Below are 25,016 nucleotides of genomic sequence, written 5' to 3' on the forward strand. Positions count from 1 at the left end.
GTTCCTGTTCCCAAGAAAGCTAAGGTAACTGAGCTAAACGACTACCGCCCCGTAGCACTCACTTCCGTCATCATGAAGTGCTTTGAGAGACTAGTCAAGGACCATATCACCTCCACCCTACCGGACACCCTAGACCCACTCCAATTTGCTTACCGACCCAATAGGTCCACAGACGACGCAATCGCAACCACACTGCACACTGCCCTAACCCATCTGGACAAGAGGAATACCTGTGTGAGAATGCTGTTCATTGACTACAGCTCAGCATTTAACACCATAGTACCCTCCAAACTCGTCATCAAGCTCGAGACCCTGGGTCTCGACCCCGCCCTGTGCAACTGGGTCCTGGACTTCCTGACGGGCCGCCCCCAGGTGGTGAGGGTAGGTAACAACATCTCCACCCCGCTGATCCTCAACACTGGGGCCCCACAAGGGTGCGTTCTGAGCCCTCTCCTGTACTCCCTGTTCACCCACGACTGCGTGGCCATGCACGCCTCCAACTCAATCATCAAGTTTGCGGATGACACTACAGTGGTAGGCTTGATTACCAACAACGACGAGACGGCCTACAGGGAGGAGGTGAGGGCCCTCGGAGTGTGGTGTCAGGAAAATAACCTCACACTCAACGTCAACAAAACAAAGGAGATGATTGTGGACTTCAGGAAACAGCAGAGGGAGCACCCCCCTATCCACATCGACGGGTCAGTAGTGGAGAAGGTGGAAAGTTTTAAGTTCCTTGGTGTACACATCACGGACAAACTGAATTGGTCCACCCACCCACACAGACAGCGTTGTGAAGAAGGCGCAGCAGCGCCTCTTCAACCTCAGGAGGCTGAAGAAATTCGGCTTGTCACCAAAAGCACTCACAAACTTCTACAGATGCACAATCGAGAGCATCCTGTCGGGCTGTATCACCGCCTGGTACGGCAACTGCTCCGCCCACAACCGTAAGGCTCTCCAGAGGGTAGTGAGGTCTGCACAACGCATCACCGGGGGCAAACTACCTGCCCTCCAGGACACCTACACCACCCGATGTCACAGGAAGGCCATAAAGATCATCAAGGACAACAACCACCCAAGCCACTGCCTGTTCACCCCGCTATCATCCAGAAGGCGAGGTCAGTACAGGTGCATCAAAGCAGGGACCGAGAGACTGAAAAACAGCTTCTATCTCAAGGCCATCAGACTGTTAAACAGCCACCACTAACATTTAGCGGCCGCTGCCAACATACTGACTCAACTCCAGCCACTTTAATAATGGGAATTGATGGAAATTATGTAAAAATGTACCACTAGCCACTTTAAACAATGCCACTTAATATAATGTTTACATACCCTACATTACTCATCTCATATGTATATACTGTACTCTATATCATCTACTGCATCTTGCCATCTTTATGTAATACATGTATCACTAGCCACTTTAAACTATGCCACTTTGTTTACATACCCTACATTACTCATCTCATATGTATATACTGTACTCTATACCATCTACTGCATCTTGCCTATGCCGTTCTGTACCATCACTCATTCATATATCTTTATGTACATATTCTTTATCCCTTTACACTTGTGTGTATAAGGTAGTAGTTGTGGAATTGTTAGGTTAGATTACTTGTTGGTTATTACTGCATTGTCGGAACTAGAAGCACAAGCATTTCGCTACACTCGCATTAACATCTGCTAACCATGTGTATGTGACAAATAAAATTTGATTTGATTTGAAGGTCCTTTGCTGTTGTTCTGGGATTGATTTGCACTTTTCGCACCAAAGTACGTTAATCTCTAAGAGACAGAACACGTCTCCTTCCTGAGCAATATGACGGCTGCGTGGTCCCATGGTGTTTATACTTGCGTACTATTGTTTGTACAGATGAACGTGGTACCTTCAGGCGTTTGGAAATTGCTCCCAAGGATGAACCAGACTTGTGGAGGTCTACAATTTTTTTTCTGAGGTCTTCGCTGATTTCTTTTGATTTTTCCATGATGTCAAGCAAAGAGGCACTGAGTTTGAAGGTAGGCCTTGAAATACATCCACAGGTACACCTCCAATTGACTCAAATGATGTCAATTAGCCTATCAGAAGCTTCTAAAGCCATGACATCATTTTCTGGAATTTTCCAAGCTGTTTAAAAGGCACAATCATTACATCATCATCTGCACATCTATCACTCCAATGTTAATGCTAAATTGTAATTATTTCGCCTCCATCACCTATTTATTGCCTTACCTCCCTACTCTTCTACATTTGCACACACTGTACATAGATTTTTCTATTGTGTTATTGACTGTACGTTTATGTGTAACTCTGTGTTGTTGTTAATATGTCGCACTGCTTTGCTTTATCTTGGCCGGGTTGTAAATGAGAACTTGTTCTCAACTTTTTTTTAAAACAGTCATGTTAATTCCACTGACCAATGCGAGGATAAGAAACCCAAAAACAAATTAAAGATCAAATTGTCAAATGAAAAAACTGTTTTAAAAGGAATAAACAAATAATTAGCAAATAATACATCCTTAATAAGCATTCAGGATTTTATTCTTAAGAGGGGTAATGGTGGCATAAAGGACCTGTAACTTTGGAGTGATGACAAACATAAGAACTAGTGGCACATATTTTATTACAATTTGTCTATTTTAAGTGCTCACTTTGATCTGCATGAATGTACCAATGCACCCTATCTCATAACAGCCACACAGACTGATGCGACACAAACAATATATATTGAAGAGCTTTTTCAGCCTTGAGTCAGGCTATCACCAAGTAAATGGAACAGAGAAATTAAGAAAGCTGTTTGTCAATTCACATTAACTTCTTATAACACTGTACTGTTTTGTTGGTCACACAACTTAACACCTGAAATTGACCTATGAAATAAAATCTCAAGCATGTAATTTAGATGGAAAAAGGGTAAGTACCTTTTTTCTTTAAAGGAGTGTCAGTCCCACTCACTTATTTCAGTTTTTAGTGGACAGGATAGATAGAGGAAGGACAGAGGGGAAGGACAGAAGAGAAAATAGCAGTGGTACAGATTCAAAGCCATGCTGCAGCAGTATATGTGATCTGGAGACAGCAGCTTAGAACGCTAGACCACAGGGAAGTAAAGTATCAATAACTGTATTTATTATTTGCAACTGACCTACCTTTGAGTAACTCTAGAAATATTATACATTTCACTGCTTTTGGAATACAACTGAAACCAAGTAAAAGCCTAGATTCAGAATTTTCAGAGGAGTATCATTTTTGTATTATGGCACTAAATTTGAACCAAACTTTAAGATGGAAATGAAAACAAAAATAAAGACAGTTGACAACAACGGTCCATGACATAGGACTATAGGTAAATATACATCCTGGAAATATGGGTCCTTCCTTCCTCTGCTGCAGCTTCTACTGGGTTCGGAGCTGGTAATCTGGAGAAAAAAGTAAAATAATTAAACAATTCGTGAACTCATTAGTAAACATCCATTTCGCTGGCAGTCATATACATGAATATTGACTGATCTAGAAACATCGGTTTGGCCATAAAAGCTAAGCGAACACTTACAGAGAAGTCCTTTCCCTACCCTTCCATCTTGACCTCAAAACACACAATTCATTAACGTTTAAATATTACTCCAAGAGCCAAACTAAATAAAATGTGATTCGTCTAGTGGGAGTTGGCTCCACCCATTATAAAACTAACAGAAGAAAGACAATAAGTAGAGAAAACTCTTGTTAAAACCAGCAGAACCAGCTCAAGGATAAGTTTCCTTATTTTAGTTCCCTCAGACCAAAGACTGTGTGTTTGTACGGAGATGTTAAGTTCCTCTGGTGCTATGCTTGGCAGCATGACTCGTAAATAAACATCTTAAATACACATACATTTACAATGGGAAGCACACAGCTGTGTGGAGTCTGGTTTCTTCGCTCAAGCCAAGTTCTGACTGCTTATCTGTTCAGGAATCTGAGTTTTGAGTAGAGGTGAGCATGACATCCGCACTCCCTCTCACACACACAACAGATTGTGTACTTGTTTATGTGTGTATGTACAGTATGTATGTGTGTGTGGACTGTGCGAATTCACTTTTGCGACGAGGGCATGCACGCAGCATGGGCCGGATTTAACAAGATCAGTACCGTCTGTTTGTGGAAACCTCTCCAAAATCACACTCTTTAGCCTAAAGAACACAGCCTCAATTTCTGTAATGATAACAATAATAAAAATTTAAAAAACAAAGTTTGTTATGGAAACAGTGTGGTGTGTGGAACGTTAGACATGGAGTGATGAAACCGCTTGCCCCATAAGCCCAGCGTATCTGGTTTTCATTTGCCTTAAATCATATCTGCTTTAAGAGCAATTAAGTGCAAAGCCTACGGTGGAGCAGTGTTTTTGTGGTTGCTATGGGGAACCAGAGGCACTTGGAACAATGGTGAACTGAGCCCAATAGTATTGTTACGTGACGTGGGTTTGAAACGCACTACTGACATTTGTAAATCCTTTAACGTGACGGTGGTTCGAGAAATGACGTGTCAAATTTGGTAGTTATGAAGTGTCTACACCCAAATGTGCCTGCCACACACACACACACACTTTAAATATCATAACATGTTTACTTCTAGTAAAACGCAACGGTTCGCTTTCTAAATGTGGCTATTCATATTGTTAGTTTGACAATGTTTTCATGTGAATAAAACTAAAAGACTTTTGACCCCTTCAAAACAACTTTAACAGACCTAATAAACTTCTAAATACTACTTCTCTGCAATATGACATTTCTTACAAAATATGAGACTTAACGGAACTCTTGAATCCAGTCTACACATCAGTCTAAATTACCCCGACTCGCCTGGAGAACTATTTCTAATTGTAGCGTGCACATGCCATGGGCTAGACAATGGGTCTGGTGGCTTATCCCCCCCCCCAAGCCTCCTTGAAAATGACTGTCCTCTTAACCATCAAACACATGCCGGTTTCCTATATGGCTTTTGAGTGAGGAGAACATTAAAGGGGTAGAATAAGACAGCTTAAGTCTTCAGGACTACTTTGGCTGTGGTAATTGATAGGCTGTGTTTACAGACCTTTACTACACGCTCATGGGAGGTCTCTAATTTGGTCCCATGCGCCCCTCTCCCCAGAAATGCTCCCCCGTCTTGCGGAGACGAAGCCAACGCGTGGCCTTGCTGACTCAGGCTCCTGGCCATGGCACAGTCACACACAGGGACACGCAGATGAGGTGCCATTGGCTCGCCGTGGTCCACAACAAAGTGCTTGTCGGTGCAGGGGTAAAGCCACAGGTCCTTGGGGGTGGCATTACCCTGTCACACCACTCCTACACTTTCCACCAGTCTTCAACGACAGCCCAGTCTGTGACCTCACCGCCACCAATATGCCAATCAGGACCTACAGCCACATCAAGGCCCCTAGGGCGCTCTGCAAATAGGACAAGGCTTTTCATTCAGCCTGAAGAAACTGTCAGGCTGCCAAAGGCATCAAGGCCTCTAGTTGGGTTAGGGCCAGTGCTTTATTTCTAGAGCTGTACGGTGTCGTGTATCGCTTCCCCATAAAAGAATACTGGTCCTCTTTAAAAGTGATATGAAACGTGGAATTTGAAGTAATTTGTCTTTCATTGTTTGATAACAGTGAGATGTCACCTAGACATAGAATTATTATTATTGACCTTCCCCTTTGAACATGTAAACGTTAATAGAAGAAGTTAATAAAACCACAAAGGGTACCACGCTTAATATTAAGGATGCCTAATTACATTTCAGCTCTTTTAATGAAATCAATCTCATGAAGATTGAATCGTCAGTTAAGGCTCGGGACATCTTTCCGCTAACGTTGCAGCTCTTTTGATCAACAAAATTACATAGGAGGGGGAAAAAATACACAAAATGGTGGTGTGGTGGAAGTCTGCGGTGGGCCCTGGCAAGGAATCAGTCTGGAAACTGTTGACCAGTTTGGTCACCAGAACCCAGAGCTCATCAGGATGATGCAAGCAGGCAATTCAGGTGGCGTTGGCTATTCAGTTGGGGCCTTGGGGGTGAACGTGGAAGTAAAACTTGGCAGTGGCCAGAGCACATGAGGTAGCATACATGAGATATCTTGTTTTCACACCTAGTTTGTAATTGCACCATTGTGATCCGTGTTGTTTAATTGCCCTGACAGCTTCCATAACATGTCAACTTAAATCTGTTTAATTACAGGGTTGATTTTTTAAATTAAAGTTAGGGGCATTAACTCAAATAAACAAAAAGGTGTAGTATTTGTTTAACCCTAAGCGGAACACACCACACATGAACATAACAAATACAGATGTATGGAAATGGGGATCTACACCTTCCCTTTTGGTGAGATACAACAGCGCAGTATGATGGCACCGTTCTTACATTTTTTATATCTGTGTCAACTAAAGAACTCAGTCTATATACAGTACATCTACTGTAAGTATTCAGCGATCCACCCACGTTAAGGTCTAACCTCCCCAGTATGATATCTATCACCCATACTCAAGACAAGTAATTCAACAGACCCACAGGTCCCTGTTTAATTAGATCCTATCAGAAACATTGTGAGAGGGGCGATGGAAAAAGTATGCTTTCAGTTTCAGCAGCCCTGAATTCCCCTACTCACATGTGCATTCCTAAATCATTCCTTGGCTAAATGCACTGGCAATAACCCCGAGACAAAAAGGTAAGATAAACATTTAAGAGCAAGGGCGTGCACATGGAGTCCCTGTGGGCTGCCTACATTCGTCATCCGCTAACCCCAAACTGGATAGGTCACCATCGTTTGGCAAAAGCCTCTCCCCGGCCCGCCCTCCCCTCTAGCAGGTTCTCTCAGTACTCTGGGACCTCAGAGCTCCCCCCTCCTGTTTTTCCCCCCTTTTTTCACTCTTTTTCAAAAGATAGTATCAATGTCAGAGTTGCAGCATCATTCATAACCGCTTCAGCATGTGTTGGCTTTCGCTCTCCTTGCAGACAATGGAGGTGGAACTCATCTATGTCAGAGGGGATTGAGACAAAATGGAGCCGTAGAATTCCCGGGACTCATATTGTCAAATATCATGATACTTTCTGGTGAGACTGGATCACTGGAGATATTGTTTCTTGTCCGTTGAATCTACTTTTATTGTAGTGAAAATATTGACATGAATTCCATCAGGATCAGCGATTCCGATTTGAGCTAAGCTAGACTTCTACTGTATCTTCAAGCCACACAGGCAGACAACAACAAAACCAGGACCTGTAGTCTGGCCTCGCACGGCGCAGACACCAAAGACTGCTCGGAACAAAAGATTCAACCCCCCGATTGACAAAGTATCAAAACAAACTGTCGGCGGAGACGAATGCCTTCCTCTGGTTGATATCGGAGGTAATGAATATGTTGGTTGGCTCTGCTCTGCGGGGGCCGGTGTATAAGTAAGACAGCCATTAGTTGGGGTGTAGTGCAGTACGACAGCTGGCCAGCGGCCGCCAAGAACAACGCTATTTCCTGGATGCTTCCTTCCTGCCAATTAGAGTCGGGAGGGGAGGGGCCCGTCTCAGACCACCTGCACAGATAACCTGATCAGGAAGAGAGGCCTGGAGAGAGACGGACTGTAGACTGTACTGTAGAGCCTTACAACATGGCACACAGTAGAGGGGAGATAATAGAACCACACAGCACTGCATGAAGCACGGGAAAATCCAGTGAAGGAAGTTACAGACCACTTGGTAGCAGTGTCCCCTAGACTTATTCCTAGGCAGGGCAAAACAGTCCCTGAAGCAACATTCAGTGCTGCAATTACTAAAACTATTGAAACCAGTAAAAGCCCAAACATTTTTGTGAGGGGCAACAGAGCAACGTGGGGGGCCCACCCAGAAGCAGAAGAGCCAGAGTACAGGAGCAGAGACACGTGGCAGTTCAGACATGCATAGCTCAACACATAGGATTGATGGCAGATGACAGTGCGTTTCATATGCAGATGTTTGGTGGCTGGGATAACGAGAGATCATTATTACAGTATGGTGGGTTGAGGATCAGTCTTCATTGGGAGGTTTGGTGAGAAGGGTGTGAATGTCTAGTTTTAGCCTTACCTCCATTCTGTGTGATGTATCGAACCCATGGCAGAGCCTGGTAGCCACTCTTTTCAATGATCTTCAGGTAGCGCACCTAAAAACAAGAGTGAGCAAACATCACGAAACCTGTCCATCGTCACACCTAGCACAAACAGTGACTAAAGGGAGGAAGCAGTCAAATTCTATGGAATACATACACTGAATGGACAAAACATTATGAACACCTGCTCTTTCCATGACAGACTGACCAGGTGAAAGTTATAATCCCTTATTGATGTCACTTGTTAAATCCACTTCAAATCGGTGTGATTGAAGGGAAGGAGACGGGTTAAAGAAGGATGTTTACGCCTTGAGACATGGATTGTGTGTGTGTGTGTGTGTGTGTGTGTGTCATTCAGAGGGTGAATGGGCAAAACAAAATATCTAAGTGTCTTTGAACGGAGTATGGTAGTAGGTGCCAGTCGCACCGGTTTGTGTCAAGAACTGCAACGCTGCTGGGTTTTTCACTCTCAACAGTTTCCTGTGTGTATCAAGGATGGTCCACCACCCAAAGGACATCCTGCCAACTTGACACAACTGTGGGAAGCATTGGAGTCAACATGGGCCAGCATCCCTGTGGAACACTTTCAACGCCTTGTAGAGTCCATACCCTGACATAGCCTGCGGCTATGGAACCCTGACCTGTTCACCGGACGTGCTAAAAAAGCCAACTGACATTTACTCCCGAGGTGCTGACTTGCTGCACCCTCGATAACTACTGTGATTATTATTATTTGACCATGCTGGTCATTTATGAACATTTGAACATCTTGGCCATGTTCTGTTATAATCTCCACCCGGCACAGCCAGAAGAGGACTGGCCACCCCTCATAGCCTGGTTCCTCTCTAGGTTTCTTCCTAGGGTTTGGCCTTTCTAGGGAGTTTTTCCTAGCCACCGTGCTTCTACACCTGCATTGCTTGCTGTTTGGGGTTTTAGGCTGGGTGTCTGTACAGCACTTTGAGATATCAGCTGATGTACGAAGGGCTATATAAATACATTTGATTTGATTTTGATTTGATACAAATTGAGGCTGTTCTGAAGGTAAAAGGGGGTGCAACTCAATATTAGGTAGGTGTTCCTAATGTTTTGTACACTCAGTGCATTTCATGTCATTCTGAGCCTGTTTGGAAAACCAGTCAAGTAAAGTACATTGAATATAACAAAATAGGGTTTAACTATACATGATACTGTGTTGTTTTTACAAGGAAGATTATTTTTATATTCACTTAAAATACTAACTTTAACAATGCCAAGTTCCACCCATAAGGTCATACATGCCCTGCAAACAAAGCCAATGTCTGTAGATGATGGGAACTTCTCTCACATTCAAGAGAGAAACGAGCTGGTAGTTAAGAAACTTGTAGATATTAATACAAAATTAGGGAACTGGCACTTCCCAATCCTATGTGAAATGTCATAAATTCTTCACTTGCCCTTCTTGTGAAACTACAACCTATTGAACAAGACCCAGCAAGGGCACACATATTGCATGATATTACATAACTGAATTTACCAAATTGAGCCATGTCACACGAGAAAACTTTGATAGTAAGCAGAACGCATGACAGGGAGTTAACTACTATTGTCATTAAAATCTCATTATTTACACTGAGGCCTATAAAACAAACAGCATAAATTAACATGCTTATCTCTGTGGTGAGCTTATCAGTGGATTGAGCTTCATATTACCCCATCGTAAAACAGTTCCCTATTGTTTCATGGCTGGGCTTTCGTTGAAACGAGGAGAACCTTAAGGCATTCAGAGATCCTAACAGAACAAGAGAGTGGGGGATTAAGCCTTAAATCTTCTCCAGGATAAAACACTTGCAATAACCGCCCAGAGAATTACACTGACAGACAGATTTGACAATGTGTAAATGGCCACAGCACACCGCACCGCAGCCCAGCTCTCTTCACATAAATACTGAGCTTTTTATCAACACCATATGGGAAAGATGATAGTTTTTGCTTTAGGGAGTGAAACACTTTACAACAAGGGTACCATAAATCACAACTGGGCCGTAATGAAGAAACCCATGCTACAACAGGACACCGGCCCTAACAGGCTCCTCAACAAACACCTCTGGGTGTGGGCCGTCTGTCTGGGGGTCCTGATGAATTTGCAACAGGCATGCAGTCGGCCACCCAAAACGCATCCTTCATCTTCCTCTCAGAAAAGGTGTGAACACTGCCGGTACCAGAACACAACCTGCCTCCAAGACACACAAGGTGGTTCTTCTCATAACAGGAAACAAACAGCTTTACAGAGGGTGCTGTTGCGTTCCTCGACAAAAAAAGGCTACAATCCCGCATTCTGGTGCAAAGGAAACCTAGTTGGATACAAACACATCATTTACTCCACAGAGGTAAATCGGTCTGCTGACCTGACATTATCCATATCAGACTAGCGCTGTATTTGGACTGTGAGCTGTACAAATCGCCTCCCATTTAGGTGCACAACGCCTATTTCAAGTGTGATTTAAAATCTAAAAGGGTGTTCGAGGCAGATCATACGGCCAATACACAATGCAGAAAGAATATGTCTATATGCATATAGGAGGAGGACTGTCTGAACAGTCTCAGAGCTGTGTGTGTGTGTGTGTGTGTCTGCAGTCTAGACATTGTGAGAACAGGAGGATCTCAGTGCTGGCAGGTCAAGGCTAACATCAGTTAGGTCTAGTGACTGTCATTGGCAGAACAGGGGTGCTATCAGGTCAATGCAAGTCAACAAGGACCATCAGAATGGCCTGGTGGTTATGTAGCATGGCCTGGTGGTTATGTTACAACCCTCAACTATGCGATCACCTCATATATATCACTAAAGATTATAAATTATGTTTTTGTCCAACACATCCATTACATCTGGCCTACATTTATACATCCATACTTTTATCAGCCAGAATCATGCTAACCTCCTAAGTCTCCTATCTTGCCTAAAAGTGATATGCTAACTGAGCCAATTCAATATTTCATCGTTTCTATGGTTTTGCCAACAAGACCAAGTCCCAGTGAGAAATAGCCTTGATCAAAAGAGATGCAGGAATAGTAGCCACGGGGTGAAACAAGGACAGGGGATTTTTCTCGTCCCAAAGTCTCCAACATTAGTTGACCCGTCTACAACTCTACACTGCCGGTGGTGAAATTGGTAGCTTCTTATTCCTACACTGCCAGTTAGTCACAGACCGTAACAAGGTTGGCCGACGTGATGCTGTAATGAATGCAGCTAAATCGAGGTGTAGCCTACTACTCTGTGTCTAAGTAGTCTGGTGCCTTACAAATTTAGATGTTTGTTGTTCTAAACTACTGTAAGGCCAAAGCAGGCACAAACATTCGCACACATTCGTTCCAAAGTTTGGGGCACAGTCGGACCAAGCTAAGAATGCCATATTTTAAGGACACTCTCTTGAAATAGAGCAGATTTATCTTGGGGATGAATGTGTCCTCAGTGTTGAGGATTTCTCTGAGATGTTAGAGAATGTGAATACCAGACAGTAGCTGTGTAGAACAAGCGGTTTCTCCAGGCAGTCTGGTCGACAATTGACCTTTTCAACAGCCATTTGATTTGATCAGCCTGAGGTAAGAGCTTCATTGAACGTTCAAGCGGAACCAGGCAATGAATCCGTCAACCATGGTCCAACAAACAACTTGTTTTTGAAGTTCTCTTTTGAAATAACTAGGCCCACGGGACAGTTCTACTAACTACTGATAGACGTCTGATAATTTCTGTTTATAACAGGAAGAACAGTTTATTTACATTAAATGAAGATCAAACGATCATGTGCTTACAAAGATGACAGCAGAGGCACATCCATCAAATCGCATGTGAAATTGATACCACACCGGAATTTCTGTGATGACGCCTGTGCCAAATACAGTTATCATCTTCATACACAGTACCAGTTTTTTTTAAAATTTTATTCAGTACATGATACAGACTATGATATATTTACTGTAAATAATGTAGTACATGAGTATTTTGCAGTTGGCCAAGCGTTCTGTTCTGGTGGTTGACTAGGCCTATATGGAGTACATCTCTCTGAGGGGCTGGTGGGCCACGCCACTGTGTCTGAGGGGAGGGGGAACCTGGCTGTAATTATCCCCTGGAGGGGGACAGATGAGCCCTGATGTGGCTTCCCCCCCTACCATCAGCAGGCTATAAAGAAACCCAGTAGCCTATGCCTCTGGAGCAGCCCAAACCGCTCTGGTGGTAAACTTCCCTTTTCTACCTCAGATGGGATATGGCTGGGGGGCTTAATGCACATCTGCCTGTAGGCCTGGCTGGTTGGCGGTGGGGTAAAACACCACTTTGATATACCACGCTGTCTAATCAAGGAGTTGATGATGTGGTTCCTTTTTTCCCCCCTTGGTGCTGTGTGTCGTGTGCGAGAGACCGGGTAGCGTGGAGAGCGTGAGTGTGCAAACACATGGTCACACATGCAGCCAGGCATATGCAGAGGCACGCACCCACAGACACACACACACTGAGCAGTAAGTGGCGTACTCCCTGTAATAAGCCCAGGCTGCATTAATGTTCCCTCAATGCTAGCAGAGATCCTTGGTGGCGTGCGGTGGGCTCCGTTGGAGTGGCCACAGGGGCTCTGCACAGTTCAAGAGGCCCTGGAACACCAGCGTAGCGACCTTGGGGTCAGCCAGGGCCACAAAATAGCTCCCCATCAAAACCCCTAAATAGTAGCTTCTAGTAGCTAAAAGTAGCATCTCTGATGAAGGCTCCATTGATCTCTGGTTGAGTGAGTTATTTTGAGGGGCTTCGGTTTACAAGCAACCCTTTCCTCAAGGTGCCACCACTAGGGTTAAATAAGTGTGGCTGTTACGAGTGCATCTTGTAGTGATGATGAAACCTTTCGAGAGAACATTCTCTGGTAGAACACTACAACAGGAAGACACTGAATGTCTCTGTCGCGCCATTGGATTATGAAATCCCTCATTTTCCATTATTGCCAGAACATCCTCATTTCCAGAGAATTTCAAGCAAAGTGTAATTTAATCCTCTGCCTTTCAATTCTGTGTGGGACGCCATTGCAAAATATTGATATGGGAATGACACCAAAAACGTAGAAAAGCTCTAATTTAGCAGAGCATGTTTGGCTCTAACATTTGGGTATAGAAATATATTGGGCAGATTGTCTAATTTATTAAAACAGTTTGATAGTGAATTTGCATAGAGGGTAAATTGAGATAGAGACCAGGTAACATATCCTGTGGCTCTACTGGCAAGACAAGAGGCCTTGTGAACACGTCATACACTCGTACAAAAAGAAAGGAAACCAGCCCAACGCACACATAAACCTGCTATGGAAGGTGAGGTAACCACTAGACACCAATGCGGCTTTCCAGCAATGTGACCTGATGTCACCACTGTGAGCTAGCATTGCACATTTACAATACGACACAATGGAGGTGTAGATAACAGGCTTGAGTTTCTCCTGCTTTACTGACTCTTAACTCAACTTTAATAACCAATTCCCTGCACCCCCAGAGTGCCTAATTTGTGTTTAGCCCAAATGCATGGCAGGTTAGCGGAGATGTCCCTAGGCAAACTTGAAAATCTAAGCTAGATTGTTACTAATGCTGAAAATGTTCTGCTGGTACAGCTCAAAAACACAGCGCTGCAGCACAATGGTATTGGGATTAAGATTGTTCAGAAGATAATTCATATTCATCCCGAGAATCCTGGGAAAAACTGCAAAAATCTGAAATGTTTGTTTATTCGTTTTGTAGCTATTCTTTCTGGAGTCCACAAAGTGGCCATTTAAAGCGTTTAAAACCAAGACATGGTGAAAACGCCTGGGTTCTCCCAAAATGAGAGGGACGTTGCGACATCTTGTCAGCGCCACTATGTAAAGATTTCAGAACAAATGAAACTGATATTTAGTAATGATTGAGTAACTATCTTTGATCGCCAATGACATTGCAAAACAGGCCATTATCATGTTCCTCAATTCAGTGCATTTCAGCAGTGGGTCATCTCAACGAATAGTGCACTCAGGACGCACCGAGAGTATAGAGTTGTCGAATCATACAAACAAAAGTCAAATGAACAAAGTTGCTAAGCTTGCTAGATAACATCCAACGAATGACAGAATCTCTCCTACATTTGGCAAAATGGAGTTGATGATTATACAGATAGCAGATCAGCTCATGAATAACGAGGAGATGAAGAGTGGAAATGTTTTAAAAAGATTCTTAACAGGGACAAACTCTGTTTAAAAAAATAACATCCATATATACTCTCACACCGTTTGTTGATCACACATTCTCTACCGAAGCTCTCAGATGGGCAGCAAGTAGGAGAAAAGCGGGGGAAATGTTAGAGCTGTATTTTGACATGCATAGGCACAGGACGTGCTTCGATAATACAACCTATGGATCACAGAATAAAGTTAGGATTTTTCACCCGAGACAGAAGTAAGGATTTGGGGTTTGTGGGATTGAAGAATAGCCGAGGCTCTATGACAGGAGAAGATTTCCCCTAAGGCCTCTGAATTTTTACAAGACTGACAGATGTAGTGTATTGTGCATAGGGGCCTATCAAATGTGTGACTGTCTGAAGTCACAACGACAGCTCAAAGAGGCACACATTTTTTCCTAGGCTGTACTGTAGGGGTTTCCTGTAGGGTTTATTAACAGCATTCGGGTCGCGTGTGCAGTCCGGCAGTGCCAATTATGCGTGTGCTTTGAATTTATGGTGACTTTGTGTGAAGTAAATATCCTAGACTCAAGGCTTCCATGCAACAACCTGTTTGGATAATGTGCCATTTTATTTTTTGCTAATCTGCTGCTACACATGTCATGTATTTTGTGGAATTACATCAATGCCACTTTAAGGAACAATGTAATTTCCCGGGTCTTGTCATTTAATTTTTGGGGGGGGTAATGTGAAGAGTGTTCCGGGACAGTCCCAGGATCCCGTTTACCCATGTTAATCCCTACAATGGTGTAATGGGTTGACTTCATAGCTTTGTATTCCTGTATGGAGACGCAAACGGTTTGTTTTAGTGCTGATGTGAGGGTGTGCGTCTCCATAATAAGTTGGCCATGCTCGTTTTTCACCAGGAAACAAAGACCCGAGGCGAGCAAACCCCACACTGAGCCAACCAAAAGGCTTTCCTTTGATTCTCTGGGCTCTGATGTAATTTCCCTGGTGTCAGATCTGGAAGCAGAGGGCTGACAGGGAGAGCTTGACACTCATCCAGAACACTGCCTGACTTAAATAAGGACCTGCACACTGGTACTCTGCCCCTAATTGTTCTCATCTTAACCAGCCACTCCACTACCTATTGACCATTTGGTCTGAGTATTATGGGTAGAAACAACATTTCAATAAAACAGAGCAAAACAAAGTTAGTCTTAAAAGCAGTGAGTTTTTGGTGCTCCCAAGTGGTGCAGCGGTCTAAGGCACTGCATCTCAGTGCTAGAGGTGTCACTACAGACCCTGGTCCGATCCCGGGCTTTATCACAACCGGCCGTGATCGGGAGTTCCATAGGGCGGCGCACAATTGGCCCAGCGTCGTCCGGGTTAACCGTCATTGTAAAATAAGAATGTGTTCCTAACTGACTTGCCTAGTTAAATTAAATAAAAAGTGTGTGGAGCAGTTCATTTTTCGGCAGTTGTCTGATGCTGGCTATACAGTACCTGTGCAGAACTATTTGAATGTGTGTACATCCTTCTGAGTGTAGCTTGTCAACGACACCTTAACTCTGTAGTGTCGAAATGTTACAGAGAGACCCGCCAAACCAACGCTACAGTGATGTTGTTCTCCCTGTGTTGACTGACAGTCTATTGTACGGTCTGTATTAAAAACGACAGCAGTTCTACCTAGAACAGAACCATGCACACACGACACCAGTCTTTGAAGCAGCAAACCAAGCACGATCTCAAGCACACCTCAGGTTCTCAGCGCGAGCAGCCAGACCTCATCCGTGTTACAACAGCGCCATCCTGTGTTAGAATGATTCCCAGTCTCCCAGTAACAGCAACAAGAGACTCCTGGAGGATAGAAGAGGTACTGCAGTGAGGATGCTCACCTGGATGCCAGAGGTAGTGAAGTAGGGGATCTCAAACTTCACACTGATGGGGGGCTTCCCCTCCTTGTCCTCTGCTTCCACACTTGGCAGACCGAAGTGGGCTCTCATCAGATACTCCTTACCCCCCTGGGACAAGACAAAACAGATCAAGAGTTAGGATAATGTGGATTTGTTTTACATAAATGTATCCAGGTCAGTTAAGTGACACATGATATCTTTGGGGTTATGATGTTCAGACACTCAAAAGAACCGCACTTTGAGAACTATGGTCTACGCTAGCATGCAGTCCAGTGTGTTGTTGTGCTCACCGGGAATGACTTGATGGACCAGACAACCTCACTGTTCTCTGGGATCCACTTGACACTGCCCACCGTGGTCTTGAACTTGGGCGAGTCTGCGTCTGTGGGAACTGGAATGTGGATCTCCACGTTGTTGGCTGTGGAGCGCCTCTTGAACTGACTCTTGGCCTTAGACACAAAAAGAGAGGCTAATACATGGCATTCCTGAAGATCATGCTATTTGCATTTATGACAGCTTTGTGGTCAACTATTGATTTGATACCAGAGCATACTGTTAGCTGCTGGGTAACGTTGCAGGGCTGGTGTTTACCTTGATCATGTACTCGATCCTGCTGTGGGAGTGTTTCTCTATCACAGACTCTATCCAGATCAGGGGCTTCACCTGGGGACAATACATTTCATAGGCTTAAAAAACAACTCATCAATACAACGAAAAGGGTCATTTCTGCATTGACACGTCTTTCTTCTACATGCAAAATGGCATGTCATCATCTCATATGCATAAATAAAATAGCAATTCCTTAAAGCTGAAATCTGCATAAAGTGAAAGAGGGTCACTGTCTGCCACAGCGCATTTGTTACCGGTTTTGTTTAGTTGATGAAACGGAGAGTAAAAAAATTGCAATAAATACTCTGCTATTTTATTGCTCGTGCAATGATGTGCAATGCCCGAGGGAAAAAAACAGTGTTAGTTGTTTAAAGTATCTTCTTTACTGCTTTAATATTGCAAAACGGACGTGGCAGTTTCACCAAGTACGGATTCCAGCTTTAACTTGTACACTTCTAATTGCATGCCCATCCCATAAAGGGGGCGGTTACCTGGACAGAGATTAAACCTAGTCTTGGACTAAGAAGCCCTTTCGATGGAGAAGCTTCATGAACAATGTTTCTTTTTTTGTCAAAGACTTCATATCTTTGTAAAACAGATCCATAATGACAAGCCCATCTAATGAAACTGGCCTCTCTCTCTCATACAGTACCCACGTGTGTGTTGAGGCGGTAGGACATGAGCTCAAACTCTCCATCGGGGGGAATGAAGGAGATGGTACGGTCATTCTCAAAGCGGGACAGACGCACACACTGGTGGAACTTTGTGTCCTCCAGCTCCACTGATTTACTCTTCCCTCCTGTGGTGAGCACAGCAACAGAGAGAGTCAGGGCATGAGAGGATTGTACCTGGTACAAGTACAGTTTTCTGAGAGAAATACAAGCTCTGTTAAGAATTTAAATAGATTAGAGGTAAGAGCTGAATCCTAACTTGAAATATGTGCGCACAGCACACAAATCCAACTTACTTGCAAATCATACAATGATGTCGATGGGAAATTCTAAGCAAAAGGCTAAGTCACGCATTAGTGTCTACAATTTGGGATGAGAATACAGACAGAAACAGCTTTGAAATCTGACATGCATTTGTATTTTAACTGAACTGTAACCAATCCAGTGTCACACAGTGCAGAGGAACTCACGGCCAGTGTTCTCAAACAGAACTTTATCATTGAGGCCCAGACGCAGCTCAGGCATCCCTGACAAGAACACACGCATCTTGATGGAGCCCACGATCTCACTGCGCAGCACGTTACCGTTCGCACTGACCTGCACAGAGGAGAGAAAGGGGGAAAAGTGTCAAACTGTTTACAACAATTGCAGAAATGCGTCTAAGTTCAAAATGGTTGATAGTACTTCCATAAAACACTGAATAATTTTGTCATAGAGAAATAATAAACATTGCAAGCCAAGAATGTATTAGAGGGAGGCGAGTGTTAGACTTAGAACACGACGTGACAAGGCGCCGTACCAGAAGATTAACAGACTCGATGACATCCAGGAAGACTTCATTCTTCCTGTACTTGATGCCCTCTGACCTCCAGGACACAGCGTTGGTGACGGTGGCAGGAGGGCGCGGGCCCCCTGTGTCCAGCTTGTGCCCCTCTTGGGTGATGTACCTACAAACAAACAGAGACAGACCTGGTGAGAGGACAGGACAACAATGACAGGAACTGTCTGTCTGCAGGCACACTGGGTGTTTAGGTGAAATGGAAGATAAACTGTATACACAGTACTGTAGGTCACTACTACATTATTAAATCATGTTTAACTTGGAGGAATTTTAAACTGTTTAATGGAAGCTAAACATAGGTTTGTACAGAGAGTTTTGTAGACAGAATAAGGGCTAGGTAGGATACTCACTCTTGAAGGATCTTGCTGTCAGTAGTCTGAGGATAGCCAAAGTCCATCAGCTCATCCATCAACTCATAGATGATGACAAAGTTATCTCTGATACTCTCCTCTTCCAACTCTTTAAAATACTCGGAGAAAACCTGCAGAGACAATAGGCTGAGTCTAGATACAACACATTTTTTTTTACCAGTTAACCACCAGTAATACCTATGGGTTATTGGAAAATAAGACTACTGCACACCACACACCATTATAGAGACTAATTAACTCACCTGGATAATTTTGTAGAGGAAAGAGAAGACCAAGGAGACACAGGCATTTTTCTTAGACGTTGCTACAACTGATGGAACATTTGTTAAGGTGAAAAGTTGATGTGGGGCTTTCAACATAAGTCGACTTGTATCTACCTTAAAAAAAGAGGCCGGTTTGAGAACGAACTACAAGTGGAATTTTCAAGAAGTGAACCTATCCATTGTTTGAACTCTCAGCGAGAGAAGTAGTACTTTGACCTGAGCAGTCAAACCAACCATCACTCTCCCTTTTACCCAGAGCAAAATATGGAAGCGTTTCCCATTTCTATTGAGAAACATATATTGGAAAGGCAAAGGAATACTGAGGCAGTAGTCACTCTAATCCCCTTTGTGAGAGGTTGAGTAAGTGGCAGTAAGGATACGGTACAGATTGTTGTGTTTGATCCACATGAAGCGGACCCCTCCATGGGCCAGGATAGGGGATAAGTTGCCCTCCTCCTCTCTGTCCATGAGGATGGGCATAAAGTGCTCGATCTCTGACATGTCCACATCTCCTCTGTAGTTACGACAGACCAGAACCTGGAGCGGTGAAACAAAATATACAGGAACTTACTTCTCTAGCTATCGCTCCGTCCTACATGGTATGTGCCTCCTGATGACATCATGAACTGGCATCAGTGGCATCATGTTTTCATATCTTCAAGTGTCTTTGATACGGAACACAAAAATCTACATGGGTCTAACGAGACTATGCATTTGAGGCTTCACATAAAGTGTGTTTTCATTCTCAAACAGGCCTTAGGATGGGGGCAAATGTTGGTGATCATGATGACATCCATGGATGGTATGGGCTCTTGTCAGGCTTGTGATACAGTATACTGTTCACAAGGCCACCACAACCATTATCATTATCATGCAGAATTTGGCCACAATACATTACGTGATTCATTGAACCCAATCTGATCCCAATACCAGTCTAGCTGGGTGGGGTAGATGCTAGCTAAGTAACTAGCTACAATGCATATTATTAATGTCCCGTATCAACATCAAAAGCTAGCCATCTCAAATTCACTATTGTATATTTTTCTTAGAATGTAAAGTAGCTAGCTACATATTGTAAATTGGCCATCAAATTATGTGATGCATTAGTAAACATTTTAACGTGAACCATGTTAGATTAAGCTAGCTAACGTTAGCTCTTTAGCTGGCTGAGCTAATCTCAGTTCCTCTTACCTTGCCCTTAAGATCTAACACATACACCGCACTTGCTGACATTTTGCTTTTAGCTCGTCGTAACTTACGAGTTGGTACCGGTGAAAAATATTTATAATATCTAAAACATGCGGCGGTACGATAGCATCCACCTAGGAGTGCTAGGTGTTGCCGGCTAACATCAGAGAGGAAGAAGCGAAGCGAGAGGGTTTACTCCGCCCAAATTTTGTTCACGAAAACAAGACCGCGAAAATGAGGAACTTTTGAATATGAGTGTCGAATTTGGTCATCAAAATAATATAATTGCTAATTTGCTACGTGAGGCTTATTTGATCAAATATAAGTTTCGAGTTCGATTGTTACGAATAAACTAACGCACGCGGTATTTCAACAACAACAACAAAACTACTTTATATCAGAGTTATGCCTGTTGTTGACACGCGTATCTGACCTTATTAGCTAGAATGGTCAAACCTTTTCGCCCCCTCCCGCCTGCCTTCAAACTTTGAAGACATGTATTTCCATTGTTGGAGCGATTACTCGACTATCTTGTCAATATAATAGAAAACCTTTGCTAATATTTACTATTATATTGCTCTACTTCCGGGAAGCAGTCTGTCTATTCCCAACACAAATATTGCCTTCATACATAATTTGCTACATATTTTTTTAGATTACAAGTTATGCTAATTGTAATTAATATATTGAGTGACTACACTGTACGCATGGGGTGTTATAAGAGACCACAGCTCAGCCCTCTACTTTACAATAGAAGGCTCTGCAATTGGGCCTGGAAAATGCCACCTGTCGTTGACCGTTTCAGTCTTGACAGCAATGAACTACACACAACCAATACTAATGTAAAAAATGTAAGGTGAATAAATTTGTGAAATTCCAGACAAGGAAAAGTAACTCAGTTTAATTCAATACACATCACAGCATGTCTAATCTAGTATAATTCTATGTATGGAACCAAAATATAGTCACACAAATTACCAATCAATCAAGTTTATTTTATATAGCCCTTCGTACATCAGCTAATATCTCGAAGTGCTGTACAGACACCCAGCCTAAAACCCCAAACAGCAAGCAATGCAGGTGTAGAAGCACGGTGGCTAGGAAAAACTCCCTAGAAAGGCCAAAACCTAGGAAGAAACCTAGAGAGGAACCAGGCTATGAGGGGTGGCCAGTCCTCTTCTGGCTGTGCCGTGTGGAGATTATAACAGAACTATGCCAAGATGTTCAAAAAATATAAAATTATAATGACTAATATATGATATAAAATGACTAATATACAACAGAAATGACACAGCATGGGTAACAATGGGCAAACATTTTTTTCTTCTAAAGCATATTCTAAAATGAAAATGGTCCAGGATTCCTCTTCATTTGGTCCAGCTGACTTTAGGAATATCGTAATGTTCTGTCAGGGAGTCCAGGTGACGGTTGAAATCCTGCAATACAACAAAAATACCTTTGTTTATTGTAAATGCCAGGAGTTTGTAGAACTCAAATGTCCAAGTGTATTTTCTGAATTACAGTAAATTCATGCAGATGTTTTCAAATAATAAAGGTCTTACCTCAACTCTCCGCTTGTGAGTTTTTTCTGCTTTGTTCAAAATTCTCTCCATTTGCTGAAAGAAACATAAAAAAATAGTGTGTGAATATTGGTATTTTAAACAGGAAGTAGGTATTTTTATCCCATGACTAACATTGTCTCTATTTCAGTGCTAGAACATCAGTAGGACAATACATTTAGGACAATAATTATTACCCTCTTCTCTTGCATCTTGTCAAAAGCCATTTGAGCTGGTGTTCTTTTGTCAATGTATCCACTCTTGGTTTCCTCCTCTTCATTTTTATTTGTATTAATTTGCTGCTCCAAACGATGCTTCTTCTCCTTGTTCTTCTTCTTCTTTCTAAAAGAGTAAAATAATGCCAACAGATGAAGGGTTGTTAGTGAGGAGTTAGCTAGCCTGCTACATAGCTAGCCTAAACCAGCTAGAGCTTTGAGGTAAATACTAGATTAGGCTTATATGTTTGTTTACTTTTATTTAACTAGGCAAGTCAGTTAAGAACAAATTCTTATTTACAATGACGGCCAACCAAAAGGCCTCCTGCAGGGACTGGGGTTGGGATTAAAAATCTATAAATATAGGACAAAACACATCACAACAAGAGAGAAAACACAACACTACATAAAGAGAGACCTAAGACAACAACATAGCAAGGCAGCAACACATGACAACACAGCATGGTAGCAACACAACATGGTAGCAGCACAAAACATGGTACAAACATTATTGGGCACAGACAACAGCCCATAGGGAAAGAAGGTAGAGACCACAATACTTCAAGCAAAGCAGCCACAACTGTCAGTAAGAGTGTCCACTAATTGAGTCTTTGAATGAAGAGATTGAGATAAAACTGTCCAGTTTGAGTGTTTGTTGCAGCTCATTCCAGTCGCTAGCTGCAGCAAACTGAAAAGAGGAGCGACCCAGGGATGTGTGTGCTTTGGGGACATTTAACAGAATGTGACTGGCAGAACGGGTGTTGTATGTCGAGGATGAGGGCTGCAGTAGATATCTCAGATAGGGCGGAGTGAGTCCTAAGAGGGTTTTATAAATAAGCATCAACCAGTGGGTCTTGCAACGGGTATACAGAGATGACTAGTTTACAGAGGAGTATAGAGTGCAGTGATGTGTCCTATAAGGAGCATTGGTAGCAAATCTGATGGCCTAAGAGGGTTTTATAAATAAGCATCAACCAGTGGGTCTTGCAACGGGTATACAGAGATGACTAGTTTACAGAGGAGTATAGAGTGCAGTGATGTGTCCTATAAGGAGCATTGGTGGCAAATCTGATGGCCGAAAGGTAAAGAACATCTAGCCGCTCGAAAGCACCCTTACCTGCCGACCTATAAATTATGTCTCCGTAATCTAGCGTGTGTAGGATGGTCATCTGAATCAGGGTTAGTTTGGCAGCTGGGGTGAAAGAGGAGCGATTACGATAGAGGAAACCAAGTCTAGATTTAATTTTAGCCTGCAGCTTTGATATGTGTTGAGAGAAGGACAGTGTACCATCAAGCCATACTCCCAAGTACTTGTATGAGGTGACTACCTCAAGCTCTAACCCCTCAGAGGTAGTAATCACACCTGTGGGGAGAGGGGCATTCTTCTTACCAAACCACATGACCTTTGTTTTTGAGGTGTTCAGAACAAGGTTAAGGGTAGAGAAAGCTTGTTGGACACTAAGAAAGCTTTGTTGTAGAACATTTAACACAAAATCCAGGGAGGGGCCAGCTGAGTATAAAACTGTATCATCTGCATATAAATGGCCTTGGGGTACTCCCTTTGTGACAGGCAGTGGCTGAGACAGCACATTTTCTGACTTGGAAAAACACTGCACTCTGAGAGAGGTAGTTGGCAAACCAGCCCAAAGACCCCTCAGAGACACCAATACTCCTTAGCCGGCCCACAAGAATGGAATGGTCTACCGTATCAAAAACTATGGCCAGGTCAATAACAATATCAGCACAACATTGCTTAGAATCAAGGGCAATGGTGACATAATTTAGAACCTTTAAGGTTGCAGTGACACATCCATAACCTGAGCGGAAACCAGATTGGATACCAGAGAGAATACTAGACATCAAGAAAGCCAGTCAGTTGATTATTGACAAGTTTTTCCAACACTTTTGATAAACACGGCAAAATAGAAACAGGCCTATAACAGTTAGGATCAGCTTGATCTCCCCCTTTAAATAAAGGACGAACCGTGGCTGCCTTCCAAACAATGGGAACCTCCCCAGAAAGGAGAGACAGATTAAAAAGGTTGGAGATAGGCTTGGCGATGATAGGGGCAGCAACCTTAAAGAAAGGGTCTAAACCATCTGACCCATGACAAATCAGGACAGACCGTTTCACTGAGCAGCCATTACGAACACAGGCTGTAAAACAGTGATCACTAAGGTCATTACAGAAAACACCAGACTGATACCTATCAGGATAATTTGTGAGGATAACATCAAGGACAGTAGCCTTTTCTGGGTGTTTGGAGTCATACCTTGTGGGATTGGTAATAATCTGGCAAAGATTTAGGGAGCCCCATTGCTTTAGGACTTTGTCAGGTGGTTTAAGCATGTCCCAGTTCAGGTCACCTAGCAGGACAAATTCAGACTTAGTGTAAGGGGCCAGGAGTGAGCTTGAGGCAGGTTGGGTAAAGAACGGTGCTGATGGACTGATGGCCGGTGCACTTAAAAGCTACATACATTTGAGAAGGCTAACACTATGTAACTATTTACAGTGAACAAAATATGAATTAGCTGTTGTTACCATGTTTGATATTTAGCTAGATGGTTAGCTTAGCTGGCAAACTTTTGCAAATTGTAAAGTCTACAAAACGCAGTCCACTCTGTGATATATTCTAGTTTTGGAAACAGAAAACTGTATGGAGATGTTTTATCGATGAGAAAATGTACAGTAATGTCGGCCAAAATTCATCTCACTCCTACTTCCGGCCACTGGGCTTCCTCTCATCACCATATTTGGCTGTGAGTGGAAACGCCAACCGGATGCTTCACATTTATAAATCTGGTGAAATATCTGGCTCATTGTTCTAGCTGTATTAGCTGGTTTATAGGGACAGAGAGGTAACTACTTTGCTCCTTTACTCCATTTTAAACATAGTAAGGTGTGGACAATTTTAAGAACACATTGACTTATAAGTAATAATAACATGAAATACATACTTTTTACCGGCGGAAACGACGCCTATTCCTTTCAATTTCAGGGAACCTTTCTGGACGGTGGCGTATTGATCCGACATTTTTGTTGTTGACGTAGATTTCGTTCTTCCTCTCTCGCTGTTACGCAGATGAGTTTCATGAATGGTAGTCTGTTGCCACCTAGTGCAGAGTACCGTACGTTCATCCCAGT

At 43.0% G+C, this 25,016-nt stretch overlaps 2 protein-coding genes across 3 annotated transcripts; both read right to left on the bottom strand.

Moving 5' to 3' along the window:
• Window positions 1-2,523: 2,523 nt before the first annotated feature.
• Window positions 2,524-20,313, bottom strand: LOC139540913 (AP-1 complex subunit mu-1). Its single transcript, XM_071344983.1, has 12 exons — window positions 20,101-20,313; window positions 19,290-19,446; window positions 18,889-18,956; window positions 18,626-18,756; window positions 18,234-18,381; window positions 17,905-18,031; window positions 17,420-17,562; window positions 16,746-16,817; window positions 16,445-16,603; window positions 16,137-16,262; window positions 8,069-8,144; window positions 2,524-3,420 (listed from the first exon to the last, which is right to left on the bottom strand). The coding sequence occupies exons 1-12, from the start codon at window positions 20,140-20,142 to the stop codon at window positions 3,398-3,400; spliced, it is 1,272 nt and encodes a 423-aa protein (XP_071201084.1). The 5' UTR covers window positions 20,143-20,313; the 3' UTR covers window positions 2,524-3,397.
• Window positions 20,314-20,983: 670 nt separating this feature from the next.
• fam32a (family with sequence similarity 32 member A) lies at window positions 20,984-25,009 on the bottom strand. Of its 2 annotated transcripts, XM_071344989.1 has the most exons (5): window positions 24,830-24,998; window positions 24,145-24,238; window positions 21,854-21,998; window positions 21,660-21,713; window positions 20,984-21,533 (listed from the first exon to the last, which is right to left on the bottom strand). In XM_071344989.1, the coding sequence occupies exons 2-5, from the start codon at window positions 24,219-24,221 to the stop codon at window positions 21,465-21,467; spliced, it is 345 nt and encodes a 114-aa protein (XP_071201090.1). In that variant the 5' UTR covers window positions 24,222-24,238; window positions 24,830-24,998; the 3' UTR covers window positions 20,984-21,464. The 2 variants fall into 2 exon arrangements, with proteins under 2 accessions (XP_071201090.1, XP_071201089.1); XM_071344988.1 differs by lacking the exon at window positions 24,145-24,238 and having other exon boundaries at window positions 24,830-25,009.
• Window positions 25,010-25,016: the final 7 nt, after the last annotated feature.

The sequence above is a fragment of the Salvelinus alpinus genome, chromosome 16 (genome assembly GCF_045679555.1).
Source record: "Salvelinus alpinus chromosome 16, SLU_Salpinus.1, whole genome shotgun sequence".
Classification (NCBI taxonomy): Eukaryota; Metazoa; Chordata; class Actinopteri; order Salmoniformes; family Salmonidae; genus Salvelinus; species Salvelinus alpinus.

Coding starts and splice junctions, on each gene's coding strand:
- fam32a (XM_071344988.1), bottom strand. CDS start 24,906: ATGTCGGATCAATACGCCACCGTCCAGAAAGGTTCCCTGAAATTGAAA. Junction 21,714..21,853: donor ACAAGATGCAAGAGAAGAGG/GTAATAATTATT, acceptor TGTTTCTTTCAG/CAAATGGAGAGAATTTTGAA. Junction 21,534..21,659: donor CTCACAAGCGGAGAGTTGAG/GTAAGACCTTTA, acceptor GTTGTATTGCAG/GATTTCAACCGTCACCTGGA.
- LOC139540913 (XM_071344983.1), bottom strand. CDS start 20,142: ATGTCAGCAAGTGCGGTGTATGTGTTAGATCTTAAGGGCAAG. Junction 16,263..16,444: donor GGTCCATCAAGTCATTCCCG/GTGAGCACAACA, acceptor GTCTTGTCCCAG/GGGGGTAAGGAGTATCTGAT. Junction 8,145..16,136: donor TCACTACCTCTGGCATCCAG/GTGAGCATCCTC, acceptor TCTTGTTTTTAG/GTGCGCTACCTGAAGATCAT.